This window comes from Prenolepis imparis, unplaced genomic scaffold (genome assembly GCF_030444845.1).
Source record: "Prenolepis imparis isolate NDT839.2.m4 unplaced genomic scaffold, iyPreImpa1.0 SCAF_6, whole genome shotgun sequence".
Taxonomy (NCBI): Eukaryota; Metazoa; Arthropoda; class Insecta; order Hymenoptera; family Formicidae; genus Prenolepis; species Prenolepis imparis.
In genome coordinates this window covers 4,566,897-4,578,537 of record NW_028141164.1, presented here as the reverse complement: position 1 = coordinate 4,578,537, position 11,641 = coordinate 4,566,897, and the positions used below count along the sequence as shown (strand labels likewise).

The window sequence follows — 11,641 nt, the reverse complement described above, 5'->3', positions numbered from 1 at the left end:
AAAAAATACGATTAAAAACAAAACTTAGAATTCAGCAAACGAATTATCGTTTTTATATGGATGTAACTATATGATAACTCTGAATTTAATCATGATAGGCTGGGTTCAGGTCCGACACCGCCTGCTAATCTGTACACGAGTGAGGCTACTTCCGTAACTAATTTGCAGACATCCGACGAGTTTTCACATTCCGCATAAACTCGTACGATGTCTTCAGTTCCAGAAGGTCTGAAACAAAAATTATGATCAGAACATTAGTTATAACATTACAGTACAATTGTTTTTTTTTTTTGTTTTTTTTTTATTGTAATTTTTGTTTCAATAAATTTTTAGGCAAATAATAGGTGGTACACTTTGCAGATTTCTAAACAAAGCTTTGTATAAAAATAAAACAGTTATTGCATTATACCTAACGAAAGCTCGACCTCTTGAATATTTGGAGACGGTTTTATCAATCTCCTCTTGCAAACCAACAGGCGTCAAGCATTGTCGTTCCGCGTTCGTTGTTGTTATAATATTTCTATCTTTCACACTGATTTTAAGTTGCTTATTCGGCAAATCATTGTAACTCTTTTCCCACTCGATAATGTCCCAGCCCTTGTCGTGCAATATAGTCTCGACTAACAGCATATCGCTCAACGCATCGCCGACCGTTTCATTTATCAAATCAATTACGTCCCTCAGTTTTATAGTGGCCGCTTTTTGTGCTTCCGGGAGGCTCTCGTTCTTAGCATGATTTTTAATAATTTCTTTTGCGGTATCTTTGAAAATTACGGTCCCGTGTCCATTTGCTTCGAAATAGACTCCGATATCGAATTCCAGTGCTTTTTTATGTAAATGCTTCACGCCGGTTGGCACGCAAGCGACTGGTACTTCTAATACGTTCGAAATGTAATCGGTTGAACCGCCGTTGGCATATGCGGTTTGCACTAAGCCCAATTGTAAAGATAAACCGCTCGTCGTTAATAGCTCTTTGAAATAGGCTGCCACCAGCGTGGCTATTCGGTCTCCGTCCAAGAGATGGAATTTGTTATTCTCGTCTATATAAAAATATACCACTCTATCGGCATCCCCGTCTATACTGACGCATCTGACGTTTGTTTCAGAAAGGATATTCAAAGGCATAGTCTGTTGTACTTTGACATAATCTGCGCCGCACATGTGATTCAAGCCTCCGCTTCCATCATTGAACAGATTAATATCCAACGCATCCTTCAAGTATCTTTGAAATTCCTTCACCGCGATAGCACCGACACCATTTGCAGCATCTAATTGTAATACACTTGAGTATTTTCTATTATTTTTCTCAGTACCTCTTATGCTTTTGAATACTGTCGCGAGTTTCGAATAATATCCTTGTAGTGTGGGATCGCCATAAACACCGCAGGTGTTTGTGCATACTATAACGTAATGTAGCTGTGGAGTCGTGACCAATCCTAAATCTGTAATATCACCATTCAAAGCTCTGATTCCTGCTAGTGCAGCATTTAATAAGACGGGGCTGCTTTTACGAGTATCCATTCCTGTTATCACCCTTGCTGGTACTGATAAGTCAATATTTTGTTTTGTAGATATATGTGTTAACATTGATATCAAATCATTATCTTGCGCGTTAGCTAAAGTTGTCGCTATAGTTTCCCAAGAAGCTTCAAGCATCTCACCAGCAGGATCAATGAGCTTGATACCATTATCAGGCTCCAAGTTATGACTTGCTGTAATCATTAAACCTATAGCAGCTGTAAAAAAATTTATTCATTAAGAAAAGTAAACTAAAAAAATATTTGAAATTTTAATTCTATAATATGCTCTTACCTCTTTTTGCTTTTGATCTTAATACTGCTAAAAGACCCATTCTATATAAAACGTGTTCCAGGATATCTGACCTAAAATTAATATACATGTTAGAATTTACTTTAAACAAAATCAATATTATATATTATGTCATAAAAAGACACTACAGAAATAAATAACAAAATTATTTTTATTTTTAGTTAAAAGAATCAACAAGTGTCAATGAGAAAAATAAATGAAAAAATTTATTTTACTTTGTTCTAAAGCCAGCTGTTCCATACTCGATATATTTATCATATTTTCGATTGTATTCGACATTTACGATATTTTGAAAATAATTGGATTCCATAATGTATTTATTTTAATATATGCTTCAATATATCACAGATTAACGAAGAGTGACAGCATCACTACCATATGGCAAGTGTTCACTATCTGACATAGCTCGGACTAAGTCATGGATGTACGACGATCTAGATACGATGTGCACCATTCGTTCGAACACATCTCAATTGGACCCAGAATCTGATTGGTCAACCATCCTAGTTACTTTAGCCAACGATCGATGTGAGTGGTGCAGCAAAATTAACCAATTTTAACCTATTATGATTTGATTTTTGCCGAACGTATTTATCAGAGAGCAGAATTGTTTGCTTCATTCTTATTTGACATAATGCAAAATGAAATTTAAGTGGACGCAGTTTATTTTAAATATTTTTTGTATATCATATTGCTAACTATTCAAATTAATTATTTTCTATTGATAAATTGATTATCACACGTGCATCAATTTCAGAAGAAATATATGTAAGAAAAATTTTTCAATGATATATGCGAACTTTGTTATTCTTACATTGAATAAATAATTGTCAAATTTTTGTTTGTTCTAGATCTACTTATCTATTTTTATACAATGGATGGTATAGACTTATTTAATATATTTCTTCAGACACATAAGCCACAACTTCAATCTTATGGTGTCCCACAATTATTCTGGGAAAATTTGTACAAGAAATTAAAGGATCAAATTTTTGATAGTGGCCTTGTCTTCCAATTAGCAAAGGTGGAATATGAGAATGAAGAAAGACACGTTACTGAGCCAATTTGGAAACTAATTGTATCTGCGGAAAGTAGCATTTCTGTACAAGATCCAAATAACATTTATCTGATTGATCATGCATGGACTTATGATATTGATAATGCTCGACAAAATTTAATTCAAGTACCCAATCTGCTTGATCGTATGTGTTCGTTGATGGGTCTAGATATCGAGGCCGAGGAACAGGAAAAAATTGAAAATGTTATGAGGGAAATGTGGCGATACAATCAATCATATTCAGTAAATTATGGAGCGATAGAAGACAGAATGCCAATATGGTATGTTATGGATGAAGTTGGATCAGCGATAAATCACAGCGATGAACCAAATTTTAGAGCAGTGCCTTTCCTGCACATGCCAGAAGGTGTAATTTATACACTTTTGTTTCCTATAAGAGACGTTGATGCAGGAGATGAAGTTACAAGAGATTTTGTAGAAGGTCAGACAAAAGATCCTCAAAAGAGACGTGCATTATTATTGCCGTGGGTCGACAGCAGCTTTGAGGATGAAAGTTTTGAACAGACTGAGCCAGATATAAATTACTTTTCAACAGGTCATGTTCATGAAAGCTTGCCAGAAGTGGATGAACTGAAGACAGATATTAGTAAAAAATTAAAGGTTTTTTCACATTATGATAATGTAAATAATTATTTGACAGATCCAGCATTTGAAATTACTGATAATGAAGAAGAGGCGGACATACTGTGGCTTATGTCTCATTACAAAACATATAGAGAATTGAGCCTTTCCTCGCTTCACGTTTTTGTAAACCAATTTCCCTACGAAAACGTTTTGACAATAAAGGATCTCTTGTCGATTGTATGTAGAAGAAAAGCGGCGGATAAATTGTACGATCCAGATACTCTCGAAACTTATCCAGCGTGGTTGCCGACAACATATAACTTGAGCACGGAATTAGTGCAGTTCGTTACTTACTTTACACGACGAGCGGATAAGGATTTGGATAATCATTGGATTTGCAAACCGTGGAATCTGGCGAGAGGCTTGGACACCCATATCACGAACAATCTGTATCACATTCTGAGATTACCTTGCACGGGGCCTAAGATTGCACAGAAGTATATCGCACGACCAGTTTTATACAACAGGCCAGACATCAAGCAAGTGAAATTCGACATAAGATACGTTATATTGCTCCAATGTGTAAAACCGCTGCGTGCGTATGCTTATGCAAACTTTTTCCTGCGTTTCGCAAATCTACCGTTCGCGTTGAACAATTTTGATATATACGGGCAACATTTCACCGTCATGAATTATACCGAAGAGGATGCGCTCTTTCACTTGAAATGCGCCGATTTCATCGTGGAATGGGAAAATCAGTATCCCGATTATCCCTGGAAGATCTACGTCGAACCAAAGATTCTTTTTGTTTTAAGACAGGTTTTTGAAGCCGCAATCGAGCAACCCCCGCCGAAAGGAATCGCCGAGAGTCCGCAAAGCAGAGCCGTTTATGCCGCCGACTTGATGCTGGAATGGAGAGACTCCGAAATGCAGCCCAAGTTGTTGGAAATCAATTTTACGCCCGATTGCCAGCGAGCGTGTGAATATTATCCCGATTTCTATAATAATATCTTTAAATGTCTGTTTTTGGATATTGACAATCCAGAAGTCTTTCATACATTAAATTAAGTCGAACACAATAAGATCGTTTGTATACATTTGATTTTACTAAAGAAACAAAATACATGTCAAGTATTTCTTAATTAAATATTATATGACTGTTAACCATATATTGTCTTTTTATATTAGCTGTGATCAAATAACTATGTTATTTAACATATGTTATTTGAATATTTTCTTTATCTTTTTAAAATTAATTTTGATGATTAGGCCAACATTGCATAATATAAATTTAACTTTATATATATTTATATTATAAAAAGTCTATAATATATAGAATCTAACTAGTTTATAAAAATATATTTTATTTTAGTTTTGATAATAAAAATACTATTTGTATATTATTTTACACCAAATTTTCTTTTTTCAAATTTGAGATTTTTTAAATTGCAGTTTATTATAAATAAGGATAAAAGGTATAAGGAAGTAAATGATTCGCGCTTTGTAATATTCTAGTTGATATAAATTCTAATTTTAGCATATTAACTATATTTACATTAATTATGATTTATATGCATTACGAAATTAATTATAAATTGCATCTCCAGGCAATTGATGATTTTGTATTATCATCTTCTAATCATTAAAATTCACAATAGAATTAATATATATGTATTTTAGTAAAAAAAATTATCTTTATATTATACATCTTATTTATATTATATATATAATCTGAAAAATTTGTAATAATATATATATTTTAAAGTAAAGTGCAATAACAATGAATTGTTAAAAATAGGTCGAAAAACGTGAATATATTGGCGTAAAAATCGTATTTACATTACAATCTATGTGGAGCAACTTCTGTTATTTTTGTTTGTCTATGGCTCAAGCACGAAAACCATATTCACGGAAAACAAAGCTTTGATAATTCTTGTTTTCTTATATCTGTGCAATTAACAATAATTATCGAATATGAAAATCGTTTGCGCTGCATTAAATTGTAAATATTCCTCGGATAACGAAGATTCGTCAAATGTCATTTTCATTAATTTCCCTAACGATGACACGTGAGTACAATAAGATACATAGGTTAACGTGTCTTAATGTTTACATAGAATAAATAGTACTTCAGTAGTTGTGAAATTGATTTGTCATTATTCTCATATTGTCGACGATTATCTATAATTTATCATTCTGTATTGTTATTCTGTCAATGTTTATTAAAAATTCGAAAATAATTTTTGTAGAGCTAAAGTGTGGGCAGAATGTTGTGGCAGATCGGATTTGGCCACAAAATCGAATGCAGAGCTGCATTTAAATTATTACATTTGCTCCCATCACATTGAAGATCGTTATTACATAAGCAAAACTGTGCCTATTATACAAGAAGGTACTATACCTACCTTATTTAGCATCAACTCGAGTACCAATAATGAGGATTCGATAAATATATTTGATAAATCACAACATCTCCAAGAAGTAGATGATAACATGCCTTTAACATATTGTGATATGAATGTCGAGATAGATGAATATCATGATATCACTATCAGATTTACTAATTTATGTCGAATCTGTGGTGAATCTGCTTTGGATGGAATAGATATCTTTGCTGCCAAGGGTATAGAGTTTAAATTAAGAGAAAAAATAAATTTGCATATGCCTATTTCAATTGATATAGAAGACTCCATGTCACATAAAGTGTGCATTGATTGTTGCAATAAACTGGAAATTGCGCACTTGCTAGTTGTTTCATGTTTGCGAGCTGATATACGGATGAAAAGATTCCTAAATATTGAAAGACAGGTAAGAAAAAATATTAATTATTAGCAATTACAAATATTTTTAGAATTTTTACTTGTATGTGTGAGAAAAATGTTTTAAAAATATATTATTGTATAATCTATATAAATGTGACTTTTTTTTACAGGCAGAGTATGAGAATAAATACAATGCATTAATTCATGAATATTCATTAGAGGTGGCTCAAGATATATGTGCAGATGATGGTACGAATCCTAATTCATTTATTACAAATAAAATAGTAAACTCTTCAGAAACAAATTTGAGAGGATTGAGAAATGGTGTATGTTCTGATATACAGAATCAAAACTTTCAAAGCATTACAAAAAATATTGTGCCATCAGAATTAAATACTCTGATCCAAACCTGTACAGAAGTTAACAGCAAAGTTAATGAGAATATTGCGGAAGAAATATTACAAATTCAACAAGATAAAATTCGGGATGAAAGACATAGCGTTTTATGTTTGCAGTGCCAAACTTTGTGTGATACACAGGAAATATTTGAGAATCATAAAATATTTTGTAGTAAGAAAGAGGATGTTGCTAAACATTTTACTATACCTAAAATTGCAAAAAATAAAAAGTATAGGAATGATCAGATTAGCTGTAAAGTAAAAAATTCTCAAACATATAATAAAAGTTGTGAAAACAAGCAAGTTACTGATAAAGCTAAAATATATGAATCAATTTATTGTATTGTTTGTAATCAAGCATTTAAATGTCAGCAGGATTATGACAATCACAAATATCTTCATGAAAATCTTATTACTGAATTGAATAAAAGGTGTGGTCATTGTAAAAAAGTTTATCATAATAAAAAAGACTTGTTAAATCATATTGTAGAATCGCATGAGGGGCGATTATTATTTCAGTGCTTTACATGCGATAAGATGTATGAGAAATGGTCTAGCTTGGACATTCACGAAGCTACTCATAGACTAGATAAACCATATCTTTGCGATCTGTGTGGGAAAAGTTTTAAGCATTCTAATAATTTGAGAGGTCATAAAAGAATTCATTTAGATGAATCTATAAAGAAAAGACACATGTGTGAGATCTGTGGCAATTCATTCAGATCACGGTAATAATCATAAGAAGTTATTCTGAACATTATTTCAGCTATTTTATAAACTTAGTTTCTATATTATATTATATTTTTGTCTTATTTTGTGTTTGTACAGATTTCATTTGCGAGAACATATGAATCAACATGATGGCAACAGGCCCTATTCTTGTGAACAGTGTGGGAAAGCCTTTTACAAAAGGATTCAATTACGGCAACACAAATTATCACATGGATCCAATAGGCATGCATGTCCAATTTGTGGTGCGACATTTAATCGCAGAGGAAACATGAATGCGCACATGAAACGACATAATGTGATTGGAACATATACATGTAGCGTAAGTATATTTATAGCTTGTAAAAATTCTGTGTATGTTATTTAATTTCTCATCTTTGTCTATCACTATCTATTAACCACATATTCTCGTCGAAAATTGATTGAAAATAATACAAGAGAGACTAATTGATTTATAGGTCTGTGCCTACAAATGCAAGTCTATGAGCGAATTGAAGATACATAGGAAAAAACATACCGAAGAAGAAATAGAAGATAGTATTAAGAAGAAATGTAATGACAAGGAGATATGGCGGTGTAACGTCTGCAACAAGGTATTCCCAAAGCGCACTGTTCTGATAAATCACGAACGTGTACACGGAGACGATAAATTGTACGAGTGCAACGAATGTGGTAAAAAATTAGCGAGTAAAAGCTCGTTGATATATCACAAGAGATCGATACATCTGAGAGAGAGACCGCACATGTGTCACATGTGTGGAATTGCATTCGTTTCGAAAGAGGCGCGTCTGATCCACGAAAGGATACACACCGGAGAACGTCCGTATGTCTGCAAGGTGTGCAATATGCGATATAGATGTTCCAGTAATCTCAGCCAGCATATGAAGATCCACACAGGTCTTAAGCCGCACAAGTGCCAACATTGTAACAAGAGTTTTACCCGCAAAGGTGCGTTAATTGTCCACGAGAGAATCCACACGGGGATTAAGCCGTATTCTTGTGAGACTTGCGGTAGAAGCTTTTCGCAAAAGAATGATATGTTGAAACACGCCAAGACGCACAAATTGATGCAGTGTAGCGAGTGCAACGAGCTCTTTAAACGGAAAAAAGATATGTTGAAGCATATGACGATGCATAAACAAGAGACTTCGGTGATTTCAAATTATGTTAATTCGCCGTCACATATTCTTCGAGTTTATGCCTCTTCGGACAGAGAGAGAGAAATTGAATAATTTAATTTTTTTAATATAAAATGATATTTTTGATTGATGATATTGGTTTCATCGTTTGAATTGAAAAGCTGTTGCCAATATCTGAAGAAAAAGATATGTCGGCTGTGGAAAGTTTACATGGATATGCATATATTTTTCAACATATTGTAAGTGTATATAATAACAAAAATATTAAAATTCTTGACTTTTCTTGATCTGGACAGTTTCTATTTAAAATTCAATCGATGTAGATGTTTTCGAAATTCTTATTCAAAGATTGCAATTAAATTATAATATTTCATAGTAGTACAATCAAGATATATATGCATGTATATGACTTGTATCATTTGTATAAATGCAACTATAATAGTTTATTTTATTATACAATTATCTCTGTTAATCTAATAATTATGTCTAATATATTTTCAGATTATCCAAGACATCCATGGTTTGTCCATTAGAAAAAAAGGTTATTATTTGATAGAGCTTGACGCTGGAATTTTCGCAAGAAGATCAGTTGACTAATGAGTTTCATCGATGTTATTATCCACAATATGTTTTTCAAGAGAGACGAGTGCCATATAAAACAAGGAATATATTACTAGGTATAAAATTAATTTTCATGCATGATTTTTTGCGATATATCGATATTATAACAATTAATTATTTTGAGGGATAAAATTATGAGATAATTATTATCTATGTGAACTACTAATTGGGAACTGAAAGGCAAACATCAGGTGCAATGAAAGTCATTGTTATATATAGAATAATACTCTTTATTGTTTTTGATAGTTCTTGTCGTTTTTCATATCGCACGTGCGCTGCAGTTTCTTTTTATTCAACTTTTGTCATTCAATATCCAGTTAAACGATTCTTCATTTTGAATGTCAGTTCTGTTGCTGCTGCTGCTGCTGTTGCTGCTAATATATTTTGGTAGAACAGTACGTGATACACAACTCCACGATTTTTTTTTAAAACAAAGAGAAACGAAAAAGAAATGGCGACACGCCCGATCACTCGCGAACACACACGTGTGCCGTATTTATTATTCATCGACCGCATATAGGACTAGAGTAATTGCGATTTCCCACATGTAACACGTTTCTCTTCCTCCCACATTTGCCTGATTAAATTTCTTTCTCAATTCCTAAATGATCGAGGAGCACACGTGCTTTTTGTGCGCAAGTACAAACGTGGGCCCGATCGGAGTTCGCACGCGTCTTGCTCGCTCGAACAGCGAATGTCATCGCTCAAAACTCGTCACGCGCTCGTTAACAATTATTCGTATCGTAATTAATTGTATCTTTCTTTCTTCTTTTTTTTAAACGCAACGGCCTCGCAACGCCACGCTTCCTCCTTCCTTACGTTTTGATCGAGTGATCGGCGCGTGGTCGTCGACGACGATACACAATTACGCATCTCTCTCTCTCTCGGTAATTAAAATCTCCGTTCGCATTGCGAGTGCACGGCTGTCAGGGTTGAATAACAAGACGGACGACTCGTCGAAGAGTTTTTTCATTTTTTTCGAGAGCGCGCGATAATTTTCAGCGAGGGTCTCCGACTGCTCGATCACGTTTGCGCGAAAGCCGGCACTAAAGGTCACTCGGCGCGAAAGAGATTGCTCTCGAGCCCTCGAGTCGTCGACGGATAGCTATCGTATATATATATATATATATATATATACGTTTCCGGAAAATACTGTGTGAGAAACCAGATGACCCGGAAGTGCCATGCGTTTGCGTTGCCTGACGATACCGCCTCGATTCGCGACCGTCCTCTCTTCTTTTTTTCTTTTAATCCCATATTTTTTTCTCTCGTCGTTTTCTTTAAATTAATTATCTCTGTCTCTCTCTGTAACTGTCATCCTTCGCGCTACTATTTACAATGTACAACGTCGTGCATCCTTCCTGCCCTAATTTTTTACGACGGCGCAGGGATCGGCGTGATCGCTTCCCCATCGATTTTTCTCGTCGCTCCCTTCATTCCTGGAACTTTTACTCTTCGTTCGCTTCTCATGGTAAAAGAACAAGGTCGAGGGAGAGACGAAAATTGAACGAGCTCGTAATGACGGACCCTTGGCGGGTATAAATAATTAAATTTTGATCCGAGAATAATATGAATGATCTTATATAATTTTGCTGTAACATAAGTCCGGTATTGAAATAAATTACGAGCTTAGCGCGAGAAAAAAATCGCGAATATACTATATAGCACTTTTAAATTTTGCAATCTGCGCGAAATGCAAATCATCTTTGATCGTAGGAATCTGTAAATGTATGCCGGGAAAAATAATTTGCGAAAACTCGAGAACAAGAAAGCGGTTTCATGTCGACATACTACCGAACAGTCGTCATGAGCGCGAATAAAAACGAATCTCGTCCGAATATCGTCGCAATGATGAGGAAGAATCGATCGCGGGAGCCCGTCGTCGTCTTATATTATTTATCAAGATAAATATATACATACATATGTATATATATATAATAATAATAATAATAATCTTATACACATATACGCACACGTATACGTGTACATATACTTTTTTCTTTATAATATATATATATAATATATCTTATTTATTTATATATATATATTTTCTCAATATTAGACTTATTATATCCTCTTTTCTTTACTTAAAACGTATCTCGCATTATTTATACTATTTACAAACGCCTCTCCATCCGTTGTCCCATTATAGAAAAGAAAGAAAAAAATAAAAAGAGACGCGATAATATTATATCTTATTAGAGTGTGTCGCACACCGTATGCACGTCGACGTGCCGAAGACTCGCGCGCGACCTTGCCGTCGGGTTTTAACAGCCGTAACTTTCTCTTTCGGCGGTTTTTAGGCACTTCACGAAACGCGCGTGTGTCCGATGGCGAGCTACGCGTCCGCGTGATCGCGAAGGACCTCGACGTACTCGATACGCCGGCAGCGCTCGTTTACCTTTGGCCGAGGAAGCCGAGACTCCCGCGGACATACTTGACAGTTGCTTATTACGTTTTTCAGATATTCGTGATGTCCGAGAAGGGACTTCTTAGTAGGCGGATTTAGACTTCCTTCTC

General features: G+C 34.5%; 3 protein-coding genes across 5 annotated transcripts; 2 read left to right on the top strand and 1 right to left on the bottom strand.

Moving 5' to 3' along the window:
- Window positions 1–89: 89 nt before the first annotated feature.
- On the bottom strand, window positions 90–2,229 carry Nst (phosphoglucomutase 3-like protein nst). Its single transcript, XM_083040342.1, has 4 exons — window positions 2,046–2,229; window positions 1,813–1,883; window positions 410–1,736; window positions 90–228 (listed from the first exon to the last, which is right to left on the bottom strand). The coding sequence occupies exons 1-4, from the start codon at window positions 2,138–2,140 to the stop codon at window positions 90–92; spliced, it is 1,632 nt and encodes a 543-aa protein (XP_082896468.1). The 5' UTR covers window positions 2,141–2,229.
- Window positions 1,135–4,766, top strand: Ttll12 (Tubulin tyrosine ligase-like 12). Of its 2 annotated transcripts, XM_083040339.1 has the most exons (3): window positions 1,135–1,274; window positions 2,179–2,358; window positions 2,682–4,766. In XM_083040339.1, exons 2-3 carry the CDS (start codon window positions 2,253–2,255, stop codon window positions 4,538–4,540), a joined length of 1,965 nt encoding a protein of 654 aa, XP_082896465.1. In that variant the 5' UTR covers window positions 1,135–1,274; window positions 2,179–2,252; the 3' UTR covers window positions 4,541–4,766. The 2 variants fall into 2 exon arrangements, with proteins under 2 accessions (XP_082896465.1, XP_082896467.1); XM_083040341.1 differs by lacking the exons at window positions 1,135–1,274; window positions 2,179–2,358 and adding an exon at window positions 2,426–2,598 and having other exon boundaries at window positions 2,682–4,765.
- Window positions 4,767–5,157: 391 nt separating this feature from the next.
- LOC145937494 (uncharacterized) lies at window positions 5,158–11,295 on the top strand. Of its 2 annotated transcripts, XM_083040520.1 has the most exons (7): window positions 5,158–5,541; window positions 5,722–6,280; window positions 6,405–7,360; window positions 7,461–7,683; window positions 7,820–8,739; window positions 9,002–9,177; window positions 9,246–11,295. In XM_083040520.1, the coding sequence occupies exons 1-5, from the start codon at window positions 5,447–5,449 to the stop codon at window positions 8,591–8,593; spliced, it is 2,607 nt and encodes an 868-aa protein (XP_082896646.1). In that variant the 5' UTR covers window positions 5,158–5,446; the 3' UTR covers window positions 8,594–8,739; window positions 9,002–9,177; window positions 9,246–11,295. The 2 variants fall into 2 exon arrangements, with proteins under 2 accessions (XP_082896646.1, XP_082896645.1); XM_083040519.1 differs by having other exon boundaries at window positions 9,002–11,295.
- The last annotated feature ends 346 nt before the right edge of the window (window positions 11,296–11,641 follow it).

Excerpts from the sequence above, each read along its gene's own strand:
- Ttll12 (XM_083040339.1), top strand. The coding sequence starts at position 2,253 with ATGTACGACGATCTAGATACGATGTGCACCATTCGTTCGAACACATCT. Across the intron at positions 2,359-2,681 it reads TACTTTAGCCAACGATCGAT|ATCTACTTATCTATTTTTAT; the intron begins GTGAGTGGTGCA and ends TGTTTGTTCTAG.
- Nst (XM_083040342.1), bottom strand. The coding sequence starts at position 2,140 with ATGGAATCCAATTATTTTCAAAATATCGTAAATGTCGAATACAATCGA. Across the intron at positions 1,884-2,045 it reads ACAGCTGGCTTTAGAACAAA|GTCAGATATCCTGGAACACG; the intron begins GTAAAATAAATT and ends TATTAATTTTAG. Across the intron at positions 1,737-1,812 it reads AAGATCAAAAGCAAAAAGAG|CTGCTATAGGTTTAATGATT; the intron begins GTAAGAGCATAT and ends ATTTTTTTACAG.
- LOC145937494 (XM_083040520.1), top strand. The coding sequence starts at position 5,447 with ATGAAAATCGTTTGCGCTGCATTAAATTGTAAATATTCCTCGGATAAC. Across the intron at positions 6,281-6,404 it reads TCCTAAATATTGAAAGACAG|GCAGAGTATGAGAATAAATA; the intron begins GTAAGAAAAAAT and ends TTTTTTTTACAG. Across the intron at positions 7,361-7,460 it reads GGCAATTCATTCAGATCACG|ATTTCATTTGCGAGAACATA; the intron begins GTAATAATCATA and ends GTGTTTGTACAG.